The sequence below is a fragment of the Oryzias latipes genome, chromosome 6 (genome assembly GCF_053564925.1).
Source record: "Oryzias latipes strain Hd-rR chromosome 6, Olatipes_Hd-rR_3.1".
Lineage (NCBI taxonomy): Eukaryota > Metazoa > Chordata > Actinopteri > Beloniformes > Adrianichthyidae > Oryzias > Oryzias latipes.
The window spans coordinates 2243631-2270446 of record NC_136242.1 but is presented as its reverse complement, the minus strand read 5'-3'; the positions used below and the strand labels follow the sequence as shown (position 1 = coordinate 2270446).

The 26816-nt window shown below is 39.4% G+C and overlaps 1 protein-coding gene and 15 non-coding genes across 16 annotated transcripts; all 16 read right to left on the bottom strand.

Annotated features, from left to right (window-relative positions):
• Nucleotides 1-82: 82 nt before the first annotated feature.
• LOC144992515 (uncharacterized) lies at nt 83-9819 on the bottom strand. Its single transcript, XM_078949205.1, has 2 exons — nt 8328-9819; nt 83-6638 (listed from the first exon to the last, which is right to left on the bottom strand). The coding sequence occupies exons 1-2, from the start codon at nt 9817-9819 to the stop codon at nt 3562-3564; spliced, it is 4569 nt and encodes a 1522-aa protein (XP_078805331.1). The 3' UTR covers nt 83-3561.
• Nucleotides 9820-11590: 1771 nt separating this feature from the next.
• On the bottom strand, nt 11591-11662 carry trnaq-cug (transfer RNA glutamine (anticodon CUG)). Its single transcript has one exon. It is a non-coding gene; the product is annotated as a tRNA-Gln (tRNA).
• A 306-nt stretch (nt 11663-11968) lies between these two features.
• Nucleotides 11969-12040, bottom strand: trnaq-cug (transfer RNA glutamine (anticodon CUG)). The gene has a single exon. It is a non-coding gene; the product is annotated as a tRNA-Gln (tRNA).
• A 700-nt stretch (nt 12041-12740) lies between these two features.
• Nucleotides 12741-12812, bottom strand: trnaq-uug (transfer RNA glutamine (anticodon UUG)). Its single transcript has one exon. It is a non-coding gene; the product is annotated as a tRNA-Gln (tRNA).
• A 307-nt stretch (nt 12813-13119) lies between these two features.
• On the bottom strand, nt 13120-13191 carry trnaq-cug (transfer RNA glutamine (anticodon CUG)). Its single transcript has one exon. It is a non-coding gene; the product is annotated as a tRNA-Gln (tRNA).
• Nucleotides 13192-13964: 773 nt separating this feature from the next.
• trnaq-uug (transfer RNA glutamine (anticodon UUG)) lies at nt 13965-14036 on the bottom strand. Its single transcript has one exon. It is a non-coding gene; the product is annotated as a tRNA-Gln (tRNA).
• Nucleotides 14037-14722: 686 nt separating this feature from the next.
• On the bottom strand, nt 14723-14794 carry trnaq-cug (transfer RNA glutamine (anticodon CUG)). The gene has a single exon. It is a non-coding gene; the product is annotated as a tRNA-Gln (tRNA).
• Nucleotides 14795-15101: 307 nt separating this feature from the next.
• On the bottom strand, nt 15102-15173 carry trnaq-uug (transfer RNA glutamine (anticodon UUG)). The gene has a single exon. It is a non-coding gene; the product is annotated as a tRNA-Gln (tRNA).
• A 1837-nt stretch (nt 15174-17010) lies between these two features.
• On the bottom strand, nt 17011-17082 carry trnaq-uug (transfer RNA glutamine (anticodon UUG)). Its single transcript has one exon. It is a non-coding gene; the product is annotated as a tRNA-Gln (tRNA).
• A 1079-nt stretch (nt 17083-18161) lies between these two features.
• trnaq-cug (transfer RNA glutamine (anticodon CUG)) lies at nt 18162-18233 on the bottom strand. The gene has a single exon. It is a non-coding gene; the product is annotated as a tRNA-Gln (tRNA).
• A 323-nt stretch (nt 18234-18556) lies between these two features.
• Nucleotides 18557-18628, bottom strand: trnaq-cug (transfer RNA glutamine (anticodon CUG)). Its single transcript has one exon. It is a non-coding gene; the product is annotated as a tRNA-Gln (tRNA).
• Nucleotides 18629-19708: 1080 nt separating this feature from the next.
• Nucleotides 19709-19780, bottom strand: trnaq-uug (transfer RNA glutamine (anticodon UUG)). Its single transcript has one exon. It is a non-coding gene; the product is annotated as a tRNA-Gln (tRNA).
• A 1079-nt stretch (nt 19781-20859) lies between these two features.
• trnaq-cug (transfer RNA glutamine (anticodon CUG)) lies at nt 20860-20931 on the bottom strand. Its single transcript has one exon. It is a non-coding gene; the product is annotated as a tRNA-Gln (tRNA).
• Nucleotides 20932-21254: 323 nt separating this feature from the next.
• On the bottom strand, nt 21255-21326 carry trnaq-cug (transfer RNA glutamine (anticodon CUG)). Its single transcript has one exon. It is a non-coding gene; the product is annotated as a tRNA-Gln (tRNA).
• Nucleotides 21327-21633: 307 nt separating this feature from the next.
• trnaq-cug (transfer RNA glutamine (anticodon CUG)) lies at nt 21634-21705 on the bottom strand. The gene has a single exon. It is a non-coding gene; the product is annotated as a tRNA-Gln (tRNA).
• A 687-nt stretch (nt 21706-22392) lies between these two features.
• On the bottom strand, nt 22393-22464 carry trnaq-cug (transfer RNA glutamine (anticodon CUG)). The gene has a single exon. It is a non-coding gene; the product is annotated as a tRNA-Gln (tRNA).
• Between the last annotated feature and the right edge of the window lie 4352 nt (nt 22465-26816).

Below are 26816 nucleotides of genomic sequence, written 5' to 3'. Positions count from 1 at the left end.
AAGAAATCGTCCGTTTCTCAGTTCTTTCCATCCATGCGTGTTCGATAGTCGAGAGTGGTAAAACAAACAAGGATTCAACCGGTTCAAAAACACACTGAGTTTATTTCCCTGACAATAGTTCTAAAGCACAGATTAAAAAATTAATGCAGATATCTGGATTCTCAAGTAAAGATCTACTGACGCACAAGTTACATGCGAATTACTCGTAGATTTACCCAAGAACAATGGAATAGTTTGAAAACAGTCTTTTTAAGATGTGTTTGAATCTCCGCCTTCCGGAAAGATCATGGCCGCTGGTCCTCCGCCCCGGAACACTCTGATTCGTCAGCCGGTATCCCTCGTGCTTCCACCGGCCAATAGCTGAAGGTTGCAAAGTCCAGATCCGCTCCGCCTTTCCAGGGGTAGGGGCCATTCACCGGCCCACACAATCCATGATCAAAAGGAGTCCTCCTCTGGTCCAAAGTAAATCATACCAGCCAAACGAATACTCCATCGCCGGCACGAGATCAGAGGTCAGCTTCATCCTCCACATGAGAACACGAACCTGAACACTTTCCCAAGGATAAGGTGTTCAACCCAGATAGTAGAAATGTAGTCCCTGACATATTTATCGCGTCTCTGGAAACTCCTAGATTTTGCACAAAGAAGTCCTAGTTGCTGCTGCAACTACAAAGCACAAGTGAAGGTCACTGGAAAATAAGTCCTGATGAGTTCAAAATGAGTTCACTTCACACTAAAGATAAAGCTATAACATAATGAAGAATAAGATATTAAAACATACATTTTCTACATTTCCCTCTCTTGATCACACAATGTGTGATCACCTAAAAGACTTAACACTACAACACTCAAAAACAACAAAACATTACAAACCTAACCTAACCTGACAGCTGTGGTCTAAAGCCCGCACAATCTGGAACACAAAATATTTCAAAGGAGTTAGGCGTCCATGCATGAACGTGCGAGCGAAACCTGTCTGGAGCATCAGTTAAACATTCAGTGTGTAGTCTGACAGGAAAAGTCTCGCGACGGTTCCGTGCTCCTGCGACAACCACCCCTAAGGATGCCCATGCTCACAAGATCGACCTAACCCCTTGGCACAATGTCATTAATAAAAGTTACACAGTACAAAAACTAAAGTAGTAAATAAAGTAAATAAAACAAATTCAAAGTCTAATTCAGTGTAATTCAAATTCAAATAGTAAAAAAGCATAACCGTAAAAAAGTTAACAGTTCCTGTAAAGCAAAAGAACACCTGGAATTAAGGGGGAGGAATGCGAGACATGTTAAGGCAGAACAAAATCACACAAACTGAGTTGACAGCTGGGGTGGGGGAAAAGGATCACTGACAGGCAACATGGCATATTGCCCATGCTCACGATCCTTGTCGCCCACCGCCTTCTCTATGAGGCGTGTCAGAAGTGACCTAATGCAGGGAATGCAGCAACAACCACACAGAGTGAGAATAGCTGTAAAGACGGCAACTGCAACAAGAATAGAGGAGATCAAATTTTTCCAGGGACCAAACACTTTCATCCAGTCATCCCACATGGATGTGTCAACACCTGAATGGTCCTTCATTTTCTTATTTAATGTGCGCATACCGTCAATAGCCACTGTCAACTTACCACCAGCTTGCGTATTATTGGGAATAAAAGTACAACACTGATCACCAAAAATACCACAAACACCAGATTTCTCCGCCAATAACATATCTAATGCAATTCTGTTTTGGAATGCCATGAGGGAGGTGGCCTTCAATTGTTCATGCACAGCTTCAAAACCTGCAACAGTGTAATTGCCTAACTTCTGAACATTGTAATGGATGTAGTTAATTCTGTCAACGTTTTTATTAGGGGTAATCCATAAGAGAATACTCTCAAACCCAGAAGCCACCTGATTCACTAATTTATACTCATCTGGAACGCCTCTAGGGACACCAAGAGAGTCAATGTATGTCGGATCATTCTGGCCCATCCAGCCCGTGTCACGCTTGGACCGTCTCCAGGTAGGCTGGTGGGTCAGCGGGGGTGCGACACCTGTCAAAGCTGTGGGTTGAATAAAAACGGGTAAGATCAAAGTGACCAATGCACACCGTCCGGCGGCATTCAGGGGTAATCTGTCAAATATTTGATTTGTGCCACACCATATCCAAATATCCGCTCGTGAGAGTGGCTGGAAATGAGTCAGAACTTGTGTGTCATTACACCAATTGTCAGTAACATTACCTATAAATCGACTACCATTTCCATTACGTAACACGAAACATGAGAAATTTTGAGGGGCCACACGTCGGTCAAAAACAGGCTTACTTTTATCGCTGGGGGCCAGAGGATAAAAGCGATCCAGTTTCCGACAGTCCGGGCTAAAAGGAATTGTGCTAGTCATTAAGTCAGCGACACATTCTGCTGGAACTGCTGCGGGAACCACACGTAACAAAGGACGGGGTCCCATACACACAACACAGTCTTCCTTTATTACATTTGCTGCTTGTTCGACCATCAGCAACCAGTTGTTGGCTTCCCCGCTGATACCTGTCACAATCTGGAACCAATTATCTGTGGAAGGAGTTCCTTCTATGATTTTTACCTGTTTGACTGGACTGAAGCCTAATCCTGTCCGTAAGAGAGTGGTGGTGGTAGCATTAAAGTCTGGACAAAACATAATCTGCCAACACGGATCTTTTCCATTTGCCCATGCACAAATGAGCAATCGTGAGCAAAAAGTGATGTAACCCTGTGTAGAAACAGGGAAAGGCTGACCAGTGGTGTTAACACGGAAAGTGAAAAACGAATCTGAAACAGTAAAATTAGAAATTATTCTGGACCACTCACGAGCTCGGGGTGTCCACCCATAGGAACCTTTCCTCCAAGATGATTCTGCTGTGGATCTAAATATTGATCCCCATCCTCCATCCCCCAACAATCCCCGAATGTACCAGTGATAGCCTCGCCACTTACTTGCTGTTCCCCAGTGGTTATGTCTGAAACTGTCCCTTGGTGCTATAATTAACACATCTAGTGTCCAATTGGGATTGTAGCAAAAATACGGGAACCCTAAAGGGGGCGGAAGAGGGCCACACATGAGTTGTTCAGCTTCCCTGGTATACGTCCAGGCATCATAAAATGTACTTCGCCTTGTTCTGTTACGTCCTGTAGCAGTCTGCCTATGGGATTGAGTCAGGTTATATTTAGTACGATTAGCTCGAATCTCAGGTAAATCAAGGAAGAAGATCCATAAAAGAAATAGGAAAAATATAACAAAACTGATAACTCCCCATGTCCATTTCCCTCTCTTGGCCTGAGGAAGGCCCAGGCCAGTAGTAGAAGGAAACATCGCAAAGGCAGACAGGGGCAAAACACAAAATACAAAACTAGACAAAATTATAGAAAAAATAAGTTGAATCCAAAAATCGAAATTGAATGTAAAAATCCTAATCTAAAGCAAAAATAGAAATTGAAGTAAAAACATAAATCGAAGTAAAAATATAAAATGAAGTAAAAATATAAAATGAAGTAAACACAAAAAACAACAAACAGTCCTGTGCACCGTCAAGGTCAATCAGGCGTCCTGTCCACTGTCCTGTGAATAGCAAGGTCGCAACATCGAGTAATGATACCACTTATTGTCTCTGCCCTGCAGCTGCACAGCAGACGTCGTTCGAGCCGTGACACGATAAGGACCCGTCCACCTTGGTTCTGACCACTTCCTTTTGAACGCTTTCAGGTACACGCGAGTCCAGTCAGCCAGGTTATCACCTGGTGGTTCAGCTGGAGGCTCGTCCTTATCCTTAACCTGCGCAGAAAAAGTGGAGGCAAAAGCATGCAACAACTTCCAATAGGTAACCAAGGACCTATTGGGTGAGTGGGCGTCGTCTAAGGGTCTAATAGTCGACGAAGGACCTGGCATTAATCTACCGGTCAAAAGTTCGAACGGAGAGAAACCTGTTCTGTGATTTACGGATTGTCTGACGGCTAACAAAGCTAGAGGAAGAGCAGTAACCCAATCTATATTAGTTGAGGTGCATATTTTTGCCAATTTTTCTTTGAGCGTGCGATTCATGCGTTCCACAGAGCCCTGTGAAGAAGGATGGTAAACACAACCAAACTTATGTTGCAATCCAAGAGAGGCTTCAACTTGCTGGAGGTGCTTACCGTTAAAATGAGTCCCATTATCAGATCTGATTTTAGCAGGAAAACCATGTGTGGGTATGTAGTGATTTACCAGTGCTTTGATCACTGAGATGGAGTCCTCTCTTTTGCAAGGATAAGCTTCAGGCCACCCTGAAAAAGAATCAACAACAACAAGCAAATATCGCTTACCTTGCACGGGGTTGATCATGTCAGTGTAGTCAATCACAACCTCGGCTCCTGGCCAGGGGGCAGAGTCAAAACTCCCTAGCATAGGTTTGAGGGTGGGCCTAACATTACAGGACTGACACACTGTACAGTTGTCCACATAATCATGACAGACATCACGCAACCTGGGGTGCCACCACATGAGCAGCTTTGTCATCATGATAGATGGTCCCAGATGCGCTGGACCATGGCTTTCCTTGAGGATGCGTTGAAGAAGAGGTCCGTCTGGTACCACAGGCTGACCATATGGACCCACCCACAAGCCATCTGATGATCTCACGGCACCCTTTTGAAGCCAGTATGATTTCTGCTCTGGCGAGGTTGTGGATTGCAGGGTCACCAGGTCATCATGTGTGGGGCTGTCCAACAGCTCAGGTGGTGTGTAAACACTCACCATTTGATGTGTGGGGGTGTACCCTGCTGCTGCCTTAGCAGCCGCGTCAGCAGCGTTATTTCCTCGTGTTGTCAGGGTGTTACCTTTACTGTGACCTGGAACTTTGACCACAGCCACTCTGGAAGGCAGTTGCAGTGCAAGCTCCAGGCGCTGCATCAGGTCCTTATGAGCGATAGGCTCCCCTCTCGCTGTAAGAAAACAGTTCCTCTTCCATGCAGCAAGATCTAACAATGCAGCCGACACTGCATAAGCAGAGTCAGAGTATACTGTTACCAGTTCTCCAGGTGCAGCTTCAAGGGCCAAGCACAGAGCCAAGACCTCTGCTGCTTGGGCCGATGGTTTAACTGTCAAAATTTGTGATGTTAGGGTGATGAACTCACCTTTAGAGCACTCCACCACAGCAGCCGCTGCCTGCAGAGTTCCAGATGTTGAGCGAAAACAGCAACCATCTGTAAAGAGAATTCTTCCTTCTGGAAGAGGCTTCGTTTCCAGATCTGGCCTGGTTCGCAGTTCTTTCGCCACAGCTACAGAGCAAGAATGAGGATCCATAGAAATTCCCTCTGACATATTAATGCCAGTGTGTTGGTACTGAATGTTCGGAGCTGTCAGAGTTTTCAGCAGCCTCGTCTGTCTTAAAGACGATAGCGTGAAAGATGATGACGCAACATATGATGTGACTGAGTGCTCCGTCAAAATTATCAACGGATGTGACATCACGATGTGTGCTGTTTTGAGAATCACTTTCGCCAAACCTGCAGCATAACGAGTACATAGTGGCGAACGGGCTTCAACGGCATCCAGGGAGATGCTACAATACATTAGCACATCCCGTCTGCCCTGATTTTTCTGGAAAAGAACAGCATTAACAACTGTGGGCGTCATTGTAGCATCGAGAAAAAATGGCTGAGTATAATCTGGGGCTGCGAGAGCAGCAGCGCATGCCATGTCTTGCACTAATGTTACAAAAATCTCATCAGTCACTGGGGTCCAGTCCAGCACAGCCGCGAGGTTAGTTGCACCCTTTTCTTTAATCATTGACCTCAAGGGGGCAGTGCGCTCCACAAAACAAGGAAGAAAATGTCTGCTGTAACCACAAAGACCCAAAAATGCCAACATTTCTCTTACTGTCTCTGGACGTTTATGCTGCAAAATAGACATTCTATGTTCTGTGGACATCGATGATCCTGTGCTGGAAACAGTTCTGCCTAAAAATGTGACTTCCCTTCTGCAACATTGCAGTTTCTTCTGAGAGACTTTGAAACCCAAATCATACAGCTTCAGGAGAAGATCTTTTGTTGCCTGAAGACAGGTGTCCGCAGTTGGAGCTGCGAGCAGAAGATCATCAACATACATCAACAAAACACATCCCTCTGGAAGCACAGTATCCTGCAAAAGAGACTTCAAACATTGATTGAAAATGCCAGGAGAATTTTTAAATCCTTGTGGCAAGCGTGTGTACTGCAAGCGGACACCTTTATACTGAAATGCGAAGAGGTGTCTGCTGTTCTCATGTAATGGAATGCAAAAGAAGGCGTTTGCTAAATCAATAGCAGTGAACCACACACATTGTGGGGTTAAAGTTGAAAGCATGCGATGTGGATCAGGCACAGGAAGGACTGGAGTGATGGTTACATCATTAACAGCCCTTAAATCATGTGCCATTCGATAAGTTTTACCATCTGCTTTTAAAACCGGTCTCAAAGGAGTACACCACGAAGAATGCGAATGCTCAATGACACCTGAGTTCCACAACCCAGTCAGAGTTTCCTCCATCCCTGCATCTGCTTCCTGCACCCATCGGTACTGCGGTCTGAACACCTGTGCTCCTGCAGTTACCTGAATCTCCACCGGAGGGACGGCAGAGCATGAACCAACATCAAATGGACCTGTGGACCATAAAGAGGCAGGCAGTGTTTTTAACATCACCTCTGCATCTTCATGGTCTGTCATCTCTCTTCCATGATGTCTGGCGATGCACACATGCTCCAGGACTGCGGAGTTCGTCGTTAAAGGCAAAGTTATCCTGTACATTTTTGTAGAGGGAGAAAATTGGACACCTGGAAGAGCACAGTTTTGCCAATCTGTGTTGTTAACTCCCCTTTTTGTCATAGGCCCGAGTTGCCGAGCCTCATAACCAGGGGATAATGCTAATGAAATGTGCGGTACCGCTGTGTTTGACATCCGATACCATTGCATTTGTGAATGTGTTAATGCACAATGAGCTGCTACACCCTCAGGGCCGATATATATATCAGTGGAGTTCAAATGCCACGTGTGGCCTTCTACCTGATGAAATGCTTCCTGATATAGTTGATCATCCTCTCTGTCATAATATAGTGTGCAGTGCAGGTCATCCAGAGGCGGAAAATAGGGCTTCAAAGACAGAATCCATGGCTTCCATACCTGGAATTCGTGGAATACACCTGGCGTGTCAGAAGACTCGGGATCGAGCAGGGCCCAGTAGATGTCTGCCGTGGGGGTTGGCTGTGGTTGAGGCTGCAACAACCACTGTCCGTCATACTCTGTGGCATGGCACCCAGCCAGAACATGTCCATTTGGGAAGGCGATCTGTATCCCATCTGCAGAACATAGGATGCTGGCTCCTGTTTTGACAAGAATGTCCCGTCCCAACAGATTCACAGGCGTTTGTGGTGAATGCACAAATGAATGTTCCACCGTCTGACCAGCCAGTTGAAATGTCAGTGGAATAGTTCTTTGCAGGTTTTGGGGTTTCCCAGAGAAGCCAACAAGGTTCATATTTTCATTTGTCAGAGCAGATGGAGGCAACTGACAATTTATAGAGGAACAGGTGGCACCAGTGTCTATCAGTCCCATCATGGGAGTACCTCTGAGCTTGAAAGGGACCATGGCTCCTGCATCACCAAATGGTTCCTAGCCTCCTGGGCACCCCTAGTGGTATTGTCCAACTTGCCACCCCTGTGGTTCTTTCCACGGTGGAGGAGGGGCTTGGAGCGGTCGTGGGTGCTGTCCAGGTCGCCCTCGGCCCCTAGACTGTGCATGTTGCTGTTGGGTACCTCGTTGTGGGCAGTTCTGTACCCAATGATCTGGAGCGCTACAGATGAAGCATCCATCTCCAGCTGCTGCTGGGGGGGGTCTCCTGGGTGGTCCACGTCCTCCAAAATATGCAGCCCTTCTCCTGCCCCGGCCTCTGAATGCCTGAGCCTGCCACATCATTGCTGCTGGCTCTGAGGGGATTAAACTCATCATGTTATCCTCTTTTTTAACACCTTTTTTATCCTGAGTGGATTCTTTTCTGGCCTGTGCAAGTTGAAGTTTCAGTAATTGTGTCCTCAGTTGCTCAACCTCTCCCTCTGCTTTGCCCTTTTTCTCCAAGTATAATTTGCAATGATAATCCAAATGTCTTTTAAATCTAGGTTCATCACCAGACATCAAGTCTGGGTCTGCTTTTAATAAATCCTGCAGATCCTGCGGCAATCCTGCCAGGATCGCTGTTCTAAACATGACCGTTTCAGAAGGTGACAGGCTGGGATCTCTGCCTGTGCTGTCTGTCCATTTCTGGACACACTCAGAATAATGTGTGTTGGCTTCCTTACCAGTGTAGGGGAAGCTGGATGGTGCTGCAATCTGTGGATCTGGAAAAAGTTCTCTGATTGCAGTAAAAACTGGAACTTGAACGTCCACTAAAAGAGTGGAGTCCGGGTGGTCCTGCACACCTGCACGCTGTTCAATAGACTGGATCTCAGTGACTGTGGCCGTTACACCTAGTATCTGTCTTAAATCACCCATACAGGGAACATGGCCTTGCATAACTGTGCATAATTGCTGGAGGAAATTGCGACTTCCATTTGACACACGTGGTAAACGTTCAGCCAGTGTTGAAACATCCTTAAGTGGGAGTGGCTGATAAATAGGCACACCAGCTCCTGTTGCTATCATAGGAAACATATGTTTTGCGTCCCTGTGCTGTTTAGTTCCACTTCTTAAAGTCATACTGTGTTTCACTCGTCTTACCTTATCCAAATCCTGATTTGAGGTGAGGAGACGTGGTTGGTGTGGAGGTGATTCGTCGTCATCGTTCTCCTCCTTTTCCTCCTCATATTTGTCAACATCCTGTTCTGGAAAAATTAATCTGTGATATTTTTTGAACTCACCTGGTAATGTATACTGACCTGCCAAAGTCTCCACAGCCTTCTCCTTACGTGTAGTCATGTCCTCATAGCAGCGGACGAATTGTTTGCCTTTGGGGTCAGTGACCCTTGAGGCAGCTCCTCTAGGTGCAGCTGGAGAGCCGTGAAGGGAAGGATAAACATCTGTGCTTTCATCTGCACTTACCCGGGGAGCAGAGGGGGGTTCTGCTTGTAGATTTATGAGGTCTTGGAATGGGTCTGCTCTTTCTTCACCCATCCTGGTTCGTCTTTCCCGCAACATGGAAACTATGTGGTGCTTTTCTTGGGGGGTCAATTCCTCCTCCAGGTCGCAAGCGATTTCTCCACATATTTTCAACATTGGATACATTTCCTGTGAATTGTAAGGGGGGGGGAAAGGTACAGGGGAGGAATCTGTCCCTACTGGAAGGGAGGGGTAAAGTCCTGGAAGAGGGAGCTTGGGGGAAGACGGTGTCACACTACGTTTATGGCTTTCTTGTTCTGTTTTTATTGTGGCCATCGCTGTTGCAGCCAGGGTCAGTTGATGCAATGTGCGCCTAGTCTCGTCAGCTTCCTTTTGCTTCTGCTTAGCTTCTCTTTTTTCTTTCCGTGATTGTTTTTGCACCTTCTCATCCAAGTCCTGAAACTGTTTTACTATAACATCCTCTTTCTGCCTTAATTGTTGACTAAATGCCATCCAACTTCGAGTCCGTTTCAAATCCATCTGAGCCCATACCTTACGCAATTTCTCTTTCTCCTTATCCTTCTGTTTCTTCTCTATTCCAGCCAACACCTGTCTTTCCAAAATCTCATACATTTCCATCCATTCATCAGCAGTTAAGTCTTTGTCGTCATAGTCAAGTCGTTTGTTTTTGTCTTTGAAGTTGTCTGGATAAAATGCACCATTTTCCTTAATTCCTCTATCAAATTCACCATTCATGATTATTTTGAATCCTTCTTTGGTTTCTCTCCGTTTATAAAAAATAATTTGTAGAGGCCGAAGCCTCCTTGGTGTTTCCGAAAATCCTAGACGCGCAAAATTAGTTCCTATAATAACTCTGTTTTTTGTAAGGGATTTTTTAACAGGTTGTACAGACGCAAACCTTAGTCAATTTACTGCTCTCCAAATATCACAAGCTCCCAATTTGCCAACGTTCAATGTGTGTACAGGCCGAACAGACGAAAAACCTGCATAATTTATAAATGTCCAATTTTTCAAAATTTTACTGCCGCCCAAAGTGTATAATTTGCCACCGGTCAATCCGCTGTTCTAGGGAGGGTGAACCCAAAACGTATTTATTCGGGTGCGCTATGCTGCCCACACACCCCACTTCCCCTTGATTTGAGTTATTCAATACGCAGAAATTCATAAAAGGCTTCTGCTTACCGTACTCTATGAGGCCTCAAGGGAAGTCAAGCCCGTGGGGGAGTGCGTCACCCGCTTTCGGCCGAAAGTCTCAGTATTCTTGTAATAAGCCACTATGTTGTGGTCCAACCGGTCTGGTCTGCGTTCTTATCCACCCCCAACTTCACGTCCTGAGGTCACCAAATTGAAGGAAAGAAATCGTCCGTTTCTCAGTTCTTTCCATCCATGCGTGTTCGATAGTCGAGAGTGGTAAAACAAACAAGGATTCAACCGGTTCAAAAACACACTGAGTTTATTTCCCTGACAATAGTTCTAAAGCACAGATTAAAACATCAATGCAGATATCTGGATTCTCAAGTAAAGATCTACTGACGCACAAGTTACATGCGAATTACTCGTAGATTTACCCAAGAACAATGGAATAGTTTGAAAACAGTCTTTTTAAGATGTGTTTGAATCTCCGCCTTCCGGAAAGATCATGGCCGCTGGTCCTCCGCCCCGGAACACTCTGATTCGTCAGCCGGTATCCCTCGTGCTTCCACCGGCCAATAGCTGAAGGTTGCAAAGTCCAGATCCGCTCCGCCTTTCCAGGGGTAGGGGCCATTCACCGGCGCACACAATCCATGATCAAAAGGAGTCCTCCTCTGGTCCAAAGTAAATCATACCAGCCAAACGAATACTCCATCGCCGGCACGAGATCAGAGGTCAGCTTCATCCTCCACATGAGAACACGAACCTGAACACTTTCCCAAGGATAAGGTGTTCAACCCAGATAGTAGAAATGTAGTCCCTGACATATTTATCGCGTCTCTGGAAACTCCTAGATTTTGCACAAAGAAGTCCTAGTTGCTGCTGCAACTACAAAGCACAAGTGAAGGTCACTGGAAAATAAGTCCTGATGAGTTCAAAATGAGTTCACTTCACACTAAAGATAAAGCTATAACATAATGAAGAATAAGATATTAAAACATACATTTTCTACAGAACTCAGACTACTGGATTCAAAGACCAGAGTGCTAACCATTACACCATAGAACCCTATGAGAAACTGCAGTTTTTGAAAAGGAAAATTGTTATAACGTGAAAATATTGAATGAATTCATGAAATGAATTAGAAAATTAGCTGACCAAGATTACGATTTATGATTTAAATAAATGTTATTTGTCAAAAAAAAAACATTAACAGGGAAGTGCATAGAATATTTTTTGGGAATTAACAATTTCGTTGCAAGAAGCCAATAAAATGAGAGCATTTTCTGGGCTGTGTGTGGTTTTTAATCTATTGGTTTGATGCAGTGAAATGTGTATATCCATGTAACAAGGATGGAGAGTGGGTTGGGTTATAAGGTTCTACTGAGATTTGAACTCAGACTACTGGATTCAGAGTCCAGAGTGCTAACCATTACACCATAGAACCCTATGCGCAACTGCAGTTTTTGATAAGGAAAATTGTTATAACTTGGAAATAATGAATGAATTCATGAAATGAATTAGAAAATTAGCTGACCAAGATTACGATTTATGATTTAAATAAATGTTATTTGTCAAAAAAAATACATTAACAGGGAATTGCATATAATATTTTTTGGAATTAACAATTTCGTTGCAAGAAGCCAATAAAATGCAGGCATTTTCTGGGCTGTGTGTGGTTTTTAATCTATTGGTTTGATGCAGTGAAATGTATAAGTCCATGTAACAAGCATTGAGAGTGGGTTGGGTTTTAAGGTTCTACTGAGATTTGAACTCAGACTACTGGATTCAGAGTCCAGAGTGCTAACCATTACACCATAGAACCCTATGAGCAACTGCAGTTTTTGATAAGGAAAATTGTTATAACTGGGAAATAATAAATGAATTCATGAAATGAGATAGAAAACTAGCTGACCAAGATTACGATTTATGATTTGAATAAATTTTATTTGTAAAAAAAAATTATGTACTTTATTTTTGTGGATTAACAGGGAAGTGCATAGAATTTTTTTGGGGAATTAATTTCGTTGCAAGAAGCCAATAAAATGTGAGCATTTCCTGGGCTGTGTGTGGTTTTTAATCTATTGGTTTGATGCAGTGAAATGTGTAGATCCATGTAACAAGCATTGAGAGTGGGTTGGGTTTTAAGGTTCTACTCAGATTTGAACTCAGACTACTGGATTCAAAGACCAGAGTGCTAACCATTACACCATAGAACCCTATGAGCAACTGCAGTTTTTGATAAGGAAAATTGTTATAACTTGGAAATAATGAATGAATTCATGAAATGAATTAGAAAATTAGCTGACCAAGATTACGATTTATGATTTAAATAAATGTTATTTGTCAAAAAAAAACATTAACAGGGAAGTGCATAGAATATTTTTTGGGAATTAACAATTTCGTTGCAAGAAGCCAATAAAATGTGAGCATTTTCTGGGCTGTGTGTGGTTTTTAATCTATTGGTTTGATGCAGTGAAATGTATAAGTCCATGTAACAAGCATTGAGAGTGGGTTGGGTTTTAAGGTTCTACTGAGATTTGAACTCAGACTACTGGATTCAAAGACCAGAGTGCTAACCATTACACCATAGAACCCTATTAGCAACTGCAGTTTTTGATAAGGAAAATTGTTACAACTGGGAAATAATGAATGAATTCATGAAATGAATTAGAAAATTAGCTGACCAAGATTACGATTTATGATTTAAATAAATGTTATTTGTCAAAAAAAATACATTAACAGGGAAGTGCATAGAATATATTTTGGGAATTAACAATTTCGTTGCAAGAAGCCAATAAAATGGAGGCATGTTCTGGGCTGTGTGTGGTTTTTAATCTATTGGTTTGATGCAGTGAAATGTGAAGATCCATGTAACAAGGCTGGAGAGTGGGTTGGGTTTCAAGGTTCTACTGAGATTTGAACTCAGACTACTGGATTCAGAGTCCAGAGTGCTAACCATTACACCATAGAACCCTATGAGCAACTGCAGTTTTTGATAAGGAAAATTGTTATAACTGGGAAATAATGAATGAATTCATGAAATGAGATAGAAAACTAGCTGACCAAGATTACGATTTATGATTTGAATAAATTTCATGAATGAATTCATGAAATGAAATAGAAAACTAGCTGACCAATATTAAGATTTATGATTTAAGTAAATGTTGTTTGTAAAAAAAAAAAAAAAAGTACTTTATATGTAGATTAACAGGGAAGTGCATAAAATATTCTTTGGGAATTAACAATTTTGTTGCAAGAAGCCAATAAAATGGAGGCATGTTCTGGGCTGTGTGTGGTTTTTAATCTATTAATTTGATGCAGTGAAATGTGTACATCCATGTAAAAAACACACATAAGTAGAGTTTCAAGATTCTACTGAGATTTGAACGCAGACTACTGGATTCAAAATCCAGAGTGCTAACCATTACACCATGGAACCCTATGAGAAACTGCAGTTTTTGAAAAGGAAAATTGTTATAACTGGGAAATAATGAATGAATTCATAAAATGAATTAGAAAATTAGCTGACCAAGATTACGATTTATGATTTAAATAAATGTTATTCATCAAAAAAAAATACATTAACAGGGAATTTCATAGAATATTTTTTGGAATTAACAATTTCGTTGCAAGAAGCCAATAAAATGCAGGCATTTTCTGGGCTGTGTGTGGTTTTTAATCTATTGGTTTGATGCAGTGAAATGTGAAGATCCATGTAACAAGCATGGAGAGTGGGTTGGGTTTCAAGGTTCTACTGAAATTTGAACTCAGACTACTGGATTCAAAGTCCAGAGTGCTAACCATTACACCATAGAACCCAATTAGCAACTGCAGATTTTGATAAGGAAAATTGTTATAACTTGGAAATAATGAATCAATTCATGAAATGAATTAGAAAATTAGCGGACCAAGATTACGATTTATGAATTAAATAAATGTTATTCGTCAAAAAAAAATACATTAACAGGGAAGTGCATAGAATATTTTTTGGAATTAACAATTTCGTTGCAAGAAACCAATAAAATGGAGGCATGTTCTGGGCTGTGTGTGGTTTTTAATCTATTGGTTTGATGCAGTGAAATGTGAAGATCCATGTAACAAGGATGGATAGTGGGTTGGGTTTCAAGGTTCTACTGAGATTTGAACTCAGACTACTGGATTCAAAGTCCACCATAGAACCCAATTAACAACTGCAAATTTTGATAAGGAAAATTGTTATAACTGGGAAATAATGAATGAATTCATGAAATCAATTAGAAAATTAGCTGACCAAGAATAAGATTTATGATTTAAATAAATTTTATTTGTTAAAAAAATTATGTAATATTTTTTTTGTAGATTAACAGGGAAGTGCATAGAATATTTTTTGGAATTAAAGATTTCGTTGCAAGAAGCCAATAAAATGCAGGCATGTTCTGGGCTGTGTGTGGTTTTTAATTTATTGGTTTGATGCAGTGAAATGTGTAGATCCATATAACAATGATGGAGAGTGGGTTGGGTTATAAGGTTCTACTGAGATTTGAACTCAGACTACTGGATTCAGAGTCCAGAGTGCTAACCATTACACCATAGAACCCTATGAGCAACTGCAGTTTTTGATAAGGAAAATTGTTATAACTGGGAAATAATGAATGAATTCATGAAATGAATTAGAAAATTAGCTGACCAAGATTACGATTTATGATTTAAATAAATGTTATTTGTCAAAAAAAAAACATTAACAGGGAAGTGCATAGAATATTTTTTGGGAATTAACAATTTCGTTGCAAGAAGCCAATAAAATGCAGGCATGTTCTGGGCTGTGTGTGGTTTTTAATCTATTGGTTTGATGCAGTGAAATGTGAAGATCCATGTAACAAGCATGGAGAGTGGGTTGGGTTTCAAGGTTCTACTGAAATTTGAACTCAGACTACTGGATTCAAAGTCCAGAGTGCTAACCATTACACCATAGAACCCAATTAGCAACTGCAGATTTTGATAAGGAAAATTGTTATAACTGGGAAATAATGAATCAATTCATGAAATGAATTAGAAAATTAGCGGACCAAGATTACGATTTATGAATTAAATAAATGTTATTCGTCAAAAAAAAATACATTAACAGGGAAGTGCATAGAATATTTTTTGGAATTAACAATTTCGTTGCAAGAAACCAATAAAATGGAGGCATGTTCTGGGCTGTGTGTGGTTTTTAATCTATTGGTTTGATGCAGTGAAATGTGAAGATCCATGTAACAAGGATGGATAGTGGGTTGGGTTTCAAGGTTCTACTGAGATTTGAACTCAGACTACTGGATTCAAAGTCCACCATAGAACCCAATTAACAACTGCAGATTTTGATAAGGAAAATTGTTATAACTGGGAAATAATGAATGAATTCATGAAATCAATTAGAAAATTAGCTGACCAAGAATAAGATTTATGATTTAAATAAATTTTATTTGTTAAAAAAATTATGTAATATTTTTTTTGTAGATTAACAGGGAAGTGCATAGAATATTTTTTGGAATTAAAGATTTCGTTGCAAGAAGCCAATAAAATGCAGGCATGTTCTGGGCTGTGTGTGGTTTTTAATTTATTGGTTTGATGCAGTGAAATGTGTAGATCCATATAACAATGATGGAGAGTGGGTTGGGTTATAAGGTTCTACTGAGATTTGAACTCAGACTACTGGATTCAGAGTACAGAGTGCTAACCATTACACCATAGAACCCTATGAGCAACTGCAGTTTTTGATAAGGAAAATTGTTATAACTGGGAAATAATGAATGAATTCATGAAATGAATTAGAAAATTAGCTGACCAAGATTACGATTTATGATTTAAATAAATGTTATTTGTCAAAAAAAAAACATTAACAGGGAAGTGCATAGAATATTTTTTGGGAATTAACAATTTCGTTGCAAGAAGCCAATAAAATGCAGGCATGTTCTGGGCTGTGTGTGGTTTTTAATCTATTGGTTTGATGCAGTGAAATGTATAAGTCCATGTAACAAGCATTGAGAGTGGGTTGGGTTTTAAGTTTCTACTGAGATTTGAACTCAGACTACTGGATTCAGAGCCCAGAGTGCTAACCATTACACCATAGAACCCTATGAGCAACTGCAGTTTTTGATAAGGAAAATTGTTATAACTGGGAAATAATGAATGAATTCATGAAATGAGATAGAAAACTAGCTGACCAAGATTACGATTTATGATTTGAATAAATGTTATTTGTAAAAAAAAATTATGTACTTTATTTTTGTGGATTAACAGGGAAGTGCATAGAATTTTTTTGGGGAATTAATTTCGTTGCAAGAAGCCAATAAAATGTGAGCATTTCCTGGGCTGTGTGTGGTTTTTAATCTATTGGTTTGATGCAGTGAAATGTGTAGATCCATGTAACAAGCATTGAAAGTGGGTTGGGTTTTAAGGTTCTACTCAGATTTGAACTCAGACTACTGGATTCAAAGACCAGAGTGCTAACCATTACACCATAGAACCCTATGAGCAACTGCAGTTTTTGATAAGGAAAATTGTTATAACTGGGAAATAATGAATGAATTCATGAAATGAATTAGAAAATTAGCTGACCAAGATTACGATTTATGATTTAAATAAATGTTATTTGTCAAAAAAAAACATTAACAGGGAAGTGCATAGAATATTTTTTGGGAATTAACAATTTCGTTGCAAGAAGCCAATAAAATGAGAGCATTTTCTGGGCTGTGTGTGGTTTTTAATCTATTGGTTTGATGCAGTGAAATGTATAAGTCCATGTAACAAGCATTGAGAGTGGGTTGGGTTTTAAGGTTCTACTGAGATTTGAACTCAGACTACTGGATTCAAAGACCAGAGTGCTAACCATTACACCATAGAACCCTATTAGCAACTGCAGTTTTTGATAAGGAAAATTGTTATAACTGGGAAATAATGAATGAATTCATGAAATGAATTAGAAAATTAGCGGACCAAGATTACGATTTATGATTTAAATAAATGTTATTCGTCAAAAAAAAATACATTAACAGGGAATTGCGTAGAATATTTTTTGGAATTAACAATTTCGTTGCAAGAAGCCAATAAAATGGAGGCATTTTCTGGGCTGTGTGTGGTTTTTAATCTATTGGTTTGATGCAGTGAAATGTGTAGATCCATGTAACAAGCATGGAGAGTGGGTTGGGTTTCAAGGTTGTACTGAAATTTGAACTCAGACTACTGGATTCAGAGTCCAGAGTGCTAACCATTACACCATAGAACCCTATAAGCAACTGCAGTTTTTGATAAGGAAAATTGTTATAACTGGGAAATAATGAATGAATTCATGAAATGAAATAGAAAACTAGCTGACCAATATTAAGATTTATGATTTAAGTAAATGTTGTTTGTAAAAAAAAAAAAATGTACTTTATATGTAGATTAACAGGGAAGTGCATAAAATATTCTTTGGGAATTAACAATTTTGTTGCAAGAAGCCAATAAAATGGAGGCATGTTCTGGGCTGTGTGTGGTTTTTAATCTATTGGTTTTATGCAGTGAAATGTGTACATCCATGTAAAAAACACACATAAGTAGAGTTTCAAGATTCTACTGAGATTTGAACGCAGACTACTGGATTCAAAATCCAGAGTGCTAACCATTACACCATGGAACCTTATGAGAAACTGCAGTTTTTGAAAAGGAAAATTGTTATAACTGGGAAATAATGAATCAATTCATGAAATGAATTAGAAAATTAGCTGACCAAGATTACGATTAATGATTTAAATAAATGTTATTTGTCAAAAAAAAAACATTAACAGGGAAGTGCATAGAATATTTTTTGGGAATTAACAATTTCGTTGCAAGAAGCCAATAAAATGCAGGCATGTTCTGGGCTGTGTGTGGTTTTTAATCTATTGGTTTGATGCAGTGAAATGTGTATATCCATATAACAATGATGAAGAGTGGGTTGGGTTATAAGGTTCTACTGAAATTTGAACTCAGACTACTGGATTCAGAGTCCAGAGTGCTAACCATTACACCATAGAACCCTATGAGCAACTGCAGTTTTTGATAAGGAAAATTGTTATAACTGGGAAATAATGAATGAATTCATGAAATGAGATAGAAAACTAGCTGACCAAGATGACGATTTATGATTTGAATAAATGTTATTTGTAAAAAAAGAATTATGTACTTTATTTTTGTGGATTAACAGGGAAGTGCATAGAATTTTTGGGGGGAATTAATTTCGTTGCAAGAAGGCAATAAAATGTGAGCATTTTCTGGGCTGTGTGTGGTTTTTAATCTATTGGTTTGATGCAGTGAAATGTGTAGATCCATCTAACGAGGATGGAGAGTGGGTTGAGTTTTAAGGTTCTACTGAAATTTGAACTCAGACTACTGGATTCAGAGTCCAGAGTGCTAACCATTACACCATAGAACCCTATGAGCAACTGCAGTTTTTGATAAGGAAAATTGTTATAACTGGGAAATAATGAATGAATTCATGAAATGAATTAGAAAATTAGCGGACCAAGATTACGATTTATGATTTAAATAAATGTTATTCGTCAAAAAAAAATACATTAACAGGGAATTGCATAGAATATTTTTTGGGAATTAACAATTTCGTTGCAAGAAGCCAATAAAATGCAGGCATGTTCTGGGCTGTGTGTGGTTTTTAATCTATTGGTTTGATGCAGTGAAATGTATAAGTCCATGTAACAAGCATTGAGAGTGGGTTGGGTTTTAAGTTTCTACTGAGATTTGAACTCAGACTACTGGATTCAGAGCCCAGAGTGCTAACCATTACACCATAGAACCCTATGAGCAACTGCAGTTTTTGATAAGGAAAATTGTTATAACTGGGAAATAATGAATGAATTCATGAAATGAGATAGAAAACTAGCTGACCAAGATTACGATTTATGATTTGAATAAATGTTATTTGTAAAAAAAAATTATGTACTTTATTTTTGTGGATTAACAGGGAAGTGCATAGAATTTTTTTGGGGAATTAATTTCGTTGCAAGAAGCCAATAAAATGTGAGCATTTCCTGGGCTGTGTGTGGTTTTTAATCTATTGGTTTGATGCAGTGAAATGTGTAGATCCATGTAACAAGCATTGAAAGTGGGTTGGGTTTTAAGGTTCTACTCAGATTTGAACTCAGACTACTGGATTCAAAGACCAGAGTGCTAACCATTACACCATAGAACCCTATGAGCAACTGCAGTTTTTGATAAGGAAAATTGTTATAACTGGGAAATAATGAATGAATTCATGAAATGAATTAGAACATTAGCTGACCAAGATTACGATTTATGATTTAAATAAATGTTATTTGTCAAAAAAAAACATTAACAGGGAAGTGCATAGAATATTTTTTGGGAATTAACAATTTCGTTGCAAGAAGCCAATAAAATGAGAGCATTTTCTGGGCTGTGTGTGGTTTTTAATCTATTGGTTTGATGCAGTGAAATGTATAAGTCCATGTAACAAGCATTGAGAGTGGGTTGGGTTTTAAGGTTCTACTGAGATTTGAACTCAGACTACTGGATTCAAAGACCAGAGTGCTAACCATTACACCATAGAACCCTATTAGCAACTGCAGTTTTTGATAAGGAAAATTGTTATAACTGGGAAATAATGAATGAATTCATGAAATGAATTAGAAAATTAGCGGACCAAGATTACGATTTATGATTTAAATAAATGTTATTCGTCAAAAAAAAATACATTAACAGGGAATTGCGTAGAATATTTTTTGGAATTAACAATTTCGTTGCAAGAAGCCAATAAAATGGAGGCATTTTCTGGGCTGTGTGTGGTTTTTAATCTATTGGTTTGATGCAGTGAAATGTGTAGATCCATGTAACAAGCATGGAGAGTGGGTTGGGTTTCAAGGTTGTACTGAAATTTGAACTCAGACTACTGGATTCAGAGTCCAGAGTGCTAACCATTACACCATAGAACCCTATAAGCAACTGCAGTTTTTGATAAGGAAAATTGTTATAACTGGGAAATAATGAATGAATTCATGAAATGAAATAGAAAACTAGCTGACCAATATTAAGATTTATGATTTAAGTAAATGTTGTTTGTAAAAAAAAAAAAATGTACTTTATATGTAGATTAACAGGGAAGTGCATAAAATATTCTTTGGGAATTAACAATTTTGTTGCAAGAAGCCAATAAAATGGAGGCATGTTCTGGGCTGTGTGTGGTTTTTAATCTATTGGTTTTATGCAGTGAAATGTGTACATCCATGTAAAAAACACACATAAGTAGAGTTTCAAGATTCTACTGAGATTTGAACGCAGACTACTGGATTCAAAATCCAGAGTGCTAACCATTACACCATGGAACCTTATGAGAAACTGCAGTTTTTGAAAAGGAAAATTGTTATAACTGGGAAATAATGAATCAATTCATGAAATGAATTAGAAAATTAGCTGACCAAGATTACGATTAATGATTTAAATAAATGTTATTTGTCAAAAAAAAAACATTAACAGGGAAGTGCATAGAATATTTTTTGGGAATTAACAATTTCGTTGCAAGAAGCCAATAAAATGCAGGCATGTTCTGGGCTGTGTGTGGTTTTTAATCTATTGGTTTGATGCAGTGAAATGTGTATATCCATATAACAATGATGAAGAGTGGGTTGGGTTATAAGGTTCTACTGAAATTTGAACTCAGACTACTGGATTCAGAGTCCAGAGTGCTAACCATTACACCATAGAACCCTATGAGCAACTGCAGTTTTTGATAAGGAAAATTGTTATAACTGGGAAATAATGAATGAATTCATGAAATGAGATAGAAAACTAGCTGACCAAGATGACGATTTATGATTTGAATAAATGTTATTTGTAAAAAAAGAATTATGTACTTTATTTTTGTGGATTAACAGGGAAGTGCATAGAATTTTTGGGGGGAATTAATTTCGTTGCAAGAAGGCAATAAAATGTGAGCATTTTCTGGGCTGTGTGTGGTTTTTAATCTATTGGTTTGATGCAGTGAAATGTGTAGATCCATCTAACGAGGATGGAGAGTGGGTTGAGTTTTAAGGTTCTACTGAAATTTGAACTCAGACTACTGGATTCAGAGTCCAGAGTGCTAACCATTACACCATAGAACCCTATGAGCAACTGCAGTTTTTGATAAGGAAAATTGTTATAACTGGGAAATAATGAATGAATTCATGAAATGAATTAGAAAATTAGCGGACCAAGATTACGATTTATGATTTAAATAAATGTTATTCGTCAAAAAAAAATACATTAACAGGGAATTGCATAGAATATTTTTTGGAATTAACAATTTCGTTGCAAGAAGCCAATAAAATGGAGGCATGTTCTGGGCTGTGTGTGGTTTTTAATCTATTGGTTTGATGCAGTGAAATTTGTAGATCCATGTAACAAGCATGGAGAGTGGGTTGGGTTTCAAGGTTCTACTGAAATTTGAACTCAGACTACTGGATTCAGAGTCCAGAGTGCTAACCATTACACCATAGAACCCTATAAGCAACTGCAGTTTTTGATAAGGAAAATTGTTATAACTGGGAAATAATGAATGAATTCATGAAATGAATTAGAAAATTAGCTGACCAAGATTACGATTTATGATTTAAATAAATGTTATTTGTCAAAAAAAAAACATTAACAGGGAAGTGCATAGAATATTTTTTGGGAATTAACAATTTCGTTGCAAGAAGCCAATAAAATGAGAGCATTTTCTGGGCTGTGTGTGGTTTTTAATCTATTGGTTTGATGCAGTGAAATGTGTAGATCCATGTAACAAGCATTGAAAGTGGGTTGGGTTTTAAGGTTCTACTCAGATTTGAACTCAGACTACTGGATTCAGAGTCCAGAGTGCTAACCATTACACCATAGAACCCTATGAGCAACTGCAGTTTTTGATAAGGAAAATTGTTATAACTGGGAAATAATGAATGAATTCATGAAATGAATTAGAAAATTAGCTGACCAAGATTACGATTTATGATTTAAATAAATGTTATTTGTCAAAAAAAAAACATTAACAGGGAAGTGCATAGAATATTTTTTGGGAATTAACAATTTCGTTGCAAGAAGCCAATAAAATGAGAGGCATGTTCTGGGCTGTGTGTGGTTTTTAATCTATTGGTTTGATGCAGTGAAATGTGTATATCCATATAACAATGATGGAGAGTGGGTTGGGTTATAAGGTTCTACTGAGATTTGAACTCAGACTACTGGATTCAGAGTCCAGAGTGCTAACCATTACACCATAGAACCCTATGAGCAACTGCAGTTTTTGATAAGGAAAATTGTTATAACTGGGAAATAATGAATGAATTCATGAAATGAGATAGAAAACTAGCTGACCAAGATTACGATTGATGATTTGAATAAATGTTATTTGTAAAAATAAATTATGTAATTTATTTTTGTGGATTAACAGGGAAGTGCATAGAATTTTTTTGGGGAATTAATTTCGTTGCAAGAAGCCAATAAAATGTGAGCATTTCCTGGGCTGTGTGTGGTTTTTAATCTATTGGTTTTGTAGAAAATGTATGTTTTAATATCTTATTCTTCATTATGTTATAGCTTTATCTTTAGTGTGAAGTGAACTCATTTTGAACTCAACAGGACTTATTCTCCAGTGACCTTCACTTGTGCTTTGTAGTTGCAGCAGCAACTAGGACTTCTTTGTGCAAATCTAGGAGTTTCCAGAGACGCAATAAATATGTCATGGACTACATTTCTACTATCTGGGTTGAACACCTTATCCTTGGGAAAGTGTTCAGGTTCGTGTTCTCATGTGGAGGATGAAGCTGACCTCTGATCTCGTGCCGGCGATGGAGTATTCGTTTGGCTGGTATGATTTACTTTGGACCAGAGGAGGACTCCTTTTGATCATGGATTGTGTGCGCCGGTGAATGGCCCCCACCCCTGGAAAGGCGGAGCGGATCTGGACTTTGCAACCTTCAGCTATTGGCCGGTGGAAGCAGGCGGGCTATCAGCTGACGAATCAGAGTGTTCCGGGGCGGAGGATCAGCGACCATGATCTTTCCGGAAGGCGGAGATTCAAACACATCTTAAAAAGACTGGTTTTAAAGTTTTCCATTGTTCTTAGGAAAATCTACGAGTAATTCGCATGTAACTTGTGCGTCAGTAGATCTTTACTTGAGAATCCAGATATATCTGCATTAATGTTTTAAACTGTGCTTTAGAACTATTGTCAGGGAAATAAACTCTGTGTATTTTTAAACCGGTTGAATCCTTGTTTGTTTTACCACTCTCGACTATCGAACACGCATGGATGGAAAGAACCCAAAAACGGACTATTCTCTTTCCTTCAATTTGGTGACCTCGAGACGTGAAGTCGGGGGTGAATAGGAAACGCGGACCAGACCGGTTGGACCACATCATAGTGGCTTATTACGAGATTTCTGAGACTTTCGACGTAAAGTCTGGGGATGCTTCCTGCCATGCGGTCGACTTCTTCAGAGGCCTCATTCATAATCATGGTGAGCAGAGCCTTTTGTAAAGTCTGCGTATTGATGATCTCAAATTAAAGGAGAAGTCGATTGTATGAGTGGCACAGTGTACCCTATACGAACGAACGGGCGAGCGCACCCCAGTAAATAAGTGTTGGGTTCACCCTCCCTAGAACAGCGAATTGAACGGTGGCAAAATATACACTTTGGGCAGCAGTAAAAGATTTTGAAAAATTGGACAATTATAATTATGCAGGTTTTTCGTCTGTTCGGCCTGTACAAAATTGAACGTTGGCAAATTGGGAGCTTGTGATATTTGGAAAGCAGCAAATTGACTAGGTTTGCGTCTGTTCAACCTGTTAAGAAATCCCTTACGAAAAACAGAGTTATTATAGGAACTAATTTTGCGCGTCTAGGATTTTCGGAAACACCAAGGAGGCTTCGGCCTCTACAAATTATTTTTTTATACGCGGAGAGAAACCAAAGAAGGATTCAAAATAAACATGAGCGCTGAATTTGACAGAAGATGAGGAAAATTGTGCATTTTGTCAGGACAAAAACGACAACATGACTTGACGACTGACTGATGACAATACAGACGTGATCGCTGATGAACGGACTGAATGTATGAGATTTTGGAGACGTGACTGCTTATGAATGAAATGTATGCATGAGATTTTGGAAAGTATGGGATGAAAAACTGTTTGAAAGCAGCGAATTTTGGCTTTATTTTCCATGTTTCTGTGTGAAATGTTTTCTCTATGGACGTGGCCATCTTGTTTCGAATTAGCCAATAACGGGACGTTTTAGTTTCTTTCGAATGCGTCGACAGCTCTGATTGGCTTTGTTTGTACCATGTGGTCGGCGTGACGGCGTCCATGGAGACCGAAATGTTCAACCTGCACTAAACTTTCACGTAACAAGGCTTAAGAGTTTGCGAACTAATTTGTGGTAAAATAACAACTGACATTGTAGTTATTGAGCGTGGTCATGACCTCGGTTGTAAGACGTCGATAAAAACAAATTTCAGTGGTCTTAGTTCGACGAAAAAGATTTTTAAGTAGAAAGGAGTCTATGAGCAGCGCTTCCGATGGAAGTTTCAGCCACAACAGCAGCTTGACTACAGCTGCAGCCTGCAGCAACATTATCTGTTCTGCCTCTGTCGAACGTAGCCTAACTTTCTCTGGAATTTGCCTAAAGTTGGGCAAATCTTTCTAAAACACAGTAAGATAATATTGGTCCAATATATGTTGTGTAAAATGATTTTGCAATTATTTCGGTTTTCTTATTTTGAATAAATGTCTCTACTTTATTTTGTATTTCCTAATTACCATGATTTAGTTAAGTTTTGCTAAAAAGTAATGTTATTGACACTAATTGTAAGTATTTGTTGGTTTAGATCCGGACTCCCTTTAAAAGAATGTTTGCAATGTTTAATTTATTTTATATGTTTATATGTTTTGATATTTCTCAGATTACTTAGTGTTGGTGTTAAAGGATTTATTGGTGTTTAAAGATAGTTTGCAGCAGATCCCATGTTTTGATGTAATTATAGTTTGAAGACAGTGTAAGTGGATGTTGTACAGAATGGGGAAAGGACAAAGCAGTGAATTAAAGTAGAAATGAACGGCATTGGAAGTGATAGAGGGTCTGTGGACACAGAAAGGTATGGTAAGGAAAGGTGCTGGTTCTAGTAGAACAGAAGAAGGGAGAACATGAATGTTAATGCTAGTGATAAACGATTCATTTCAGTGAAATGGTTTATCTTGTTTATCTGTAAGGTGCCTAATTTGTTGTGTTATGTCTTTTGGTGTGGTTTTGAGAAAACGGTTAAAAGTTATTGTCTGCGTATTGATTGTCTGTGTTTTAACGAACCTGTTGTGGTTTAGAGTGTGAATTGTGTTTTTAGTTAAATAAGGAAAAGCTTAAATTGTGGAATTTTGTTGCTTTTAGCACTTCTCAGAATTCTTTTTGTAGGACAGCAAGTCCTTAATGGTAAGTCAAAACAAATTGTCTTTGTTTCTGGATTAAAAGTGAATGATTAGCTGCCAGTATGCATCTAAAACAATGTATTTTTCAAAGATTTTGCTCCACATCCGTCATATAGTTCAGAGAAAAGTTTAAGGTTTTTTTCCTTTGCTGATTTTCATCATTGATTAACCAACTTTAGCATCCATAGAGTTGGTGATGGTGAAAAGAAAGCATGACAGTAACAAATCTGCTTTAACAACATCTGCAGTAACAACATGTTTTTTCCAAGCAGCACATAGCTTTAATGTTGCAGGAAAGGCGCAGAGCCGTCCTGAGACCTCATAAATCTTTACACAGAAAACCCCCTCTGCTTCATTGGGTGAGTGACAAAAAGAGCATTTCTCAGTTCTTTGGCTTCACAGGAAGGAGCCGTGTTAGGGGGGTCTGACCCTCAGGTCAGCTCCGCTAATCAAATGAAGCCATGACTGCATGCATGGAGAATGCATCGGAGCGTCTGTGAGGTGATAAGAGTCGATTTAAAATACATCTGATTCATCACTGCAGAGCACATTTGAAGAAAAAGGACAAAGGGAGGAGTTGAACAACTGAAAAACAGTCATTTACACTGCAGGAACAATCCACTCTGGATAATGAAGGTGTTTAAAAAAAAAAAAGCACATAACATGATGAGTTTAAATACCCTCAGGACCTGTAGCAATGTTCAGGTATCGGAGGCCGGGACGGGAGGACGGGTATCCCCTCCTGGAAGGCGTGGGCCACCCAGGGACCCCCCAGCAGCAGCTGGAAATGGCATCTGTGGCGCTCAGGACATATGGCAACGACTGCCCACAACAAGGTACCCAACAGCAGAATGCACAGACCAGGAGCAGAGGACATGAACAGCACCCACAACCGCTCCAAGCTCCTCCACCGTGGCGAGGACCACAGGTGGCAAGTCGGACAATACCACTTGGTGATGTAGGAGCCATGGTCCCTTTCAAGCTCAGAGGTAACTCCATGAATGGACACTGGTGCAATGTGTTCCTCTATAAACTGCCGGTTGCCTCCATCAGCTCTGACAAATGAACATATGACTCCTCAAACCCGGCAAAAGACCATCCAACTGACTTTTGACCAGATGGTGGAACATTCATTTGTGCATTCACCACACACGCC

Excerpts from the sequence above, each read along its gene's own strand:
- LOC144992515 (XM_078949205.1), bottom strand. The coding sequence starts at position 9,819 with ATGAATGGTGAATTTGATAGAGGAATTAAGGAAAATGGTGCATTTTAT. Across the intron at positions 6,639-8,327 it reads ATCCAGCTTCCCCTACACTG|GTCCATTTGATGTTGGTTCA; the intron begins GTAAGGAAGCCA and ends TATGGTCCACAG.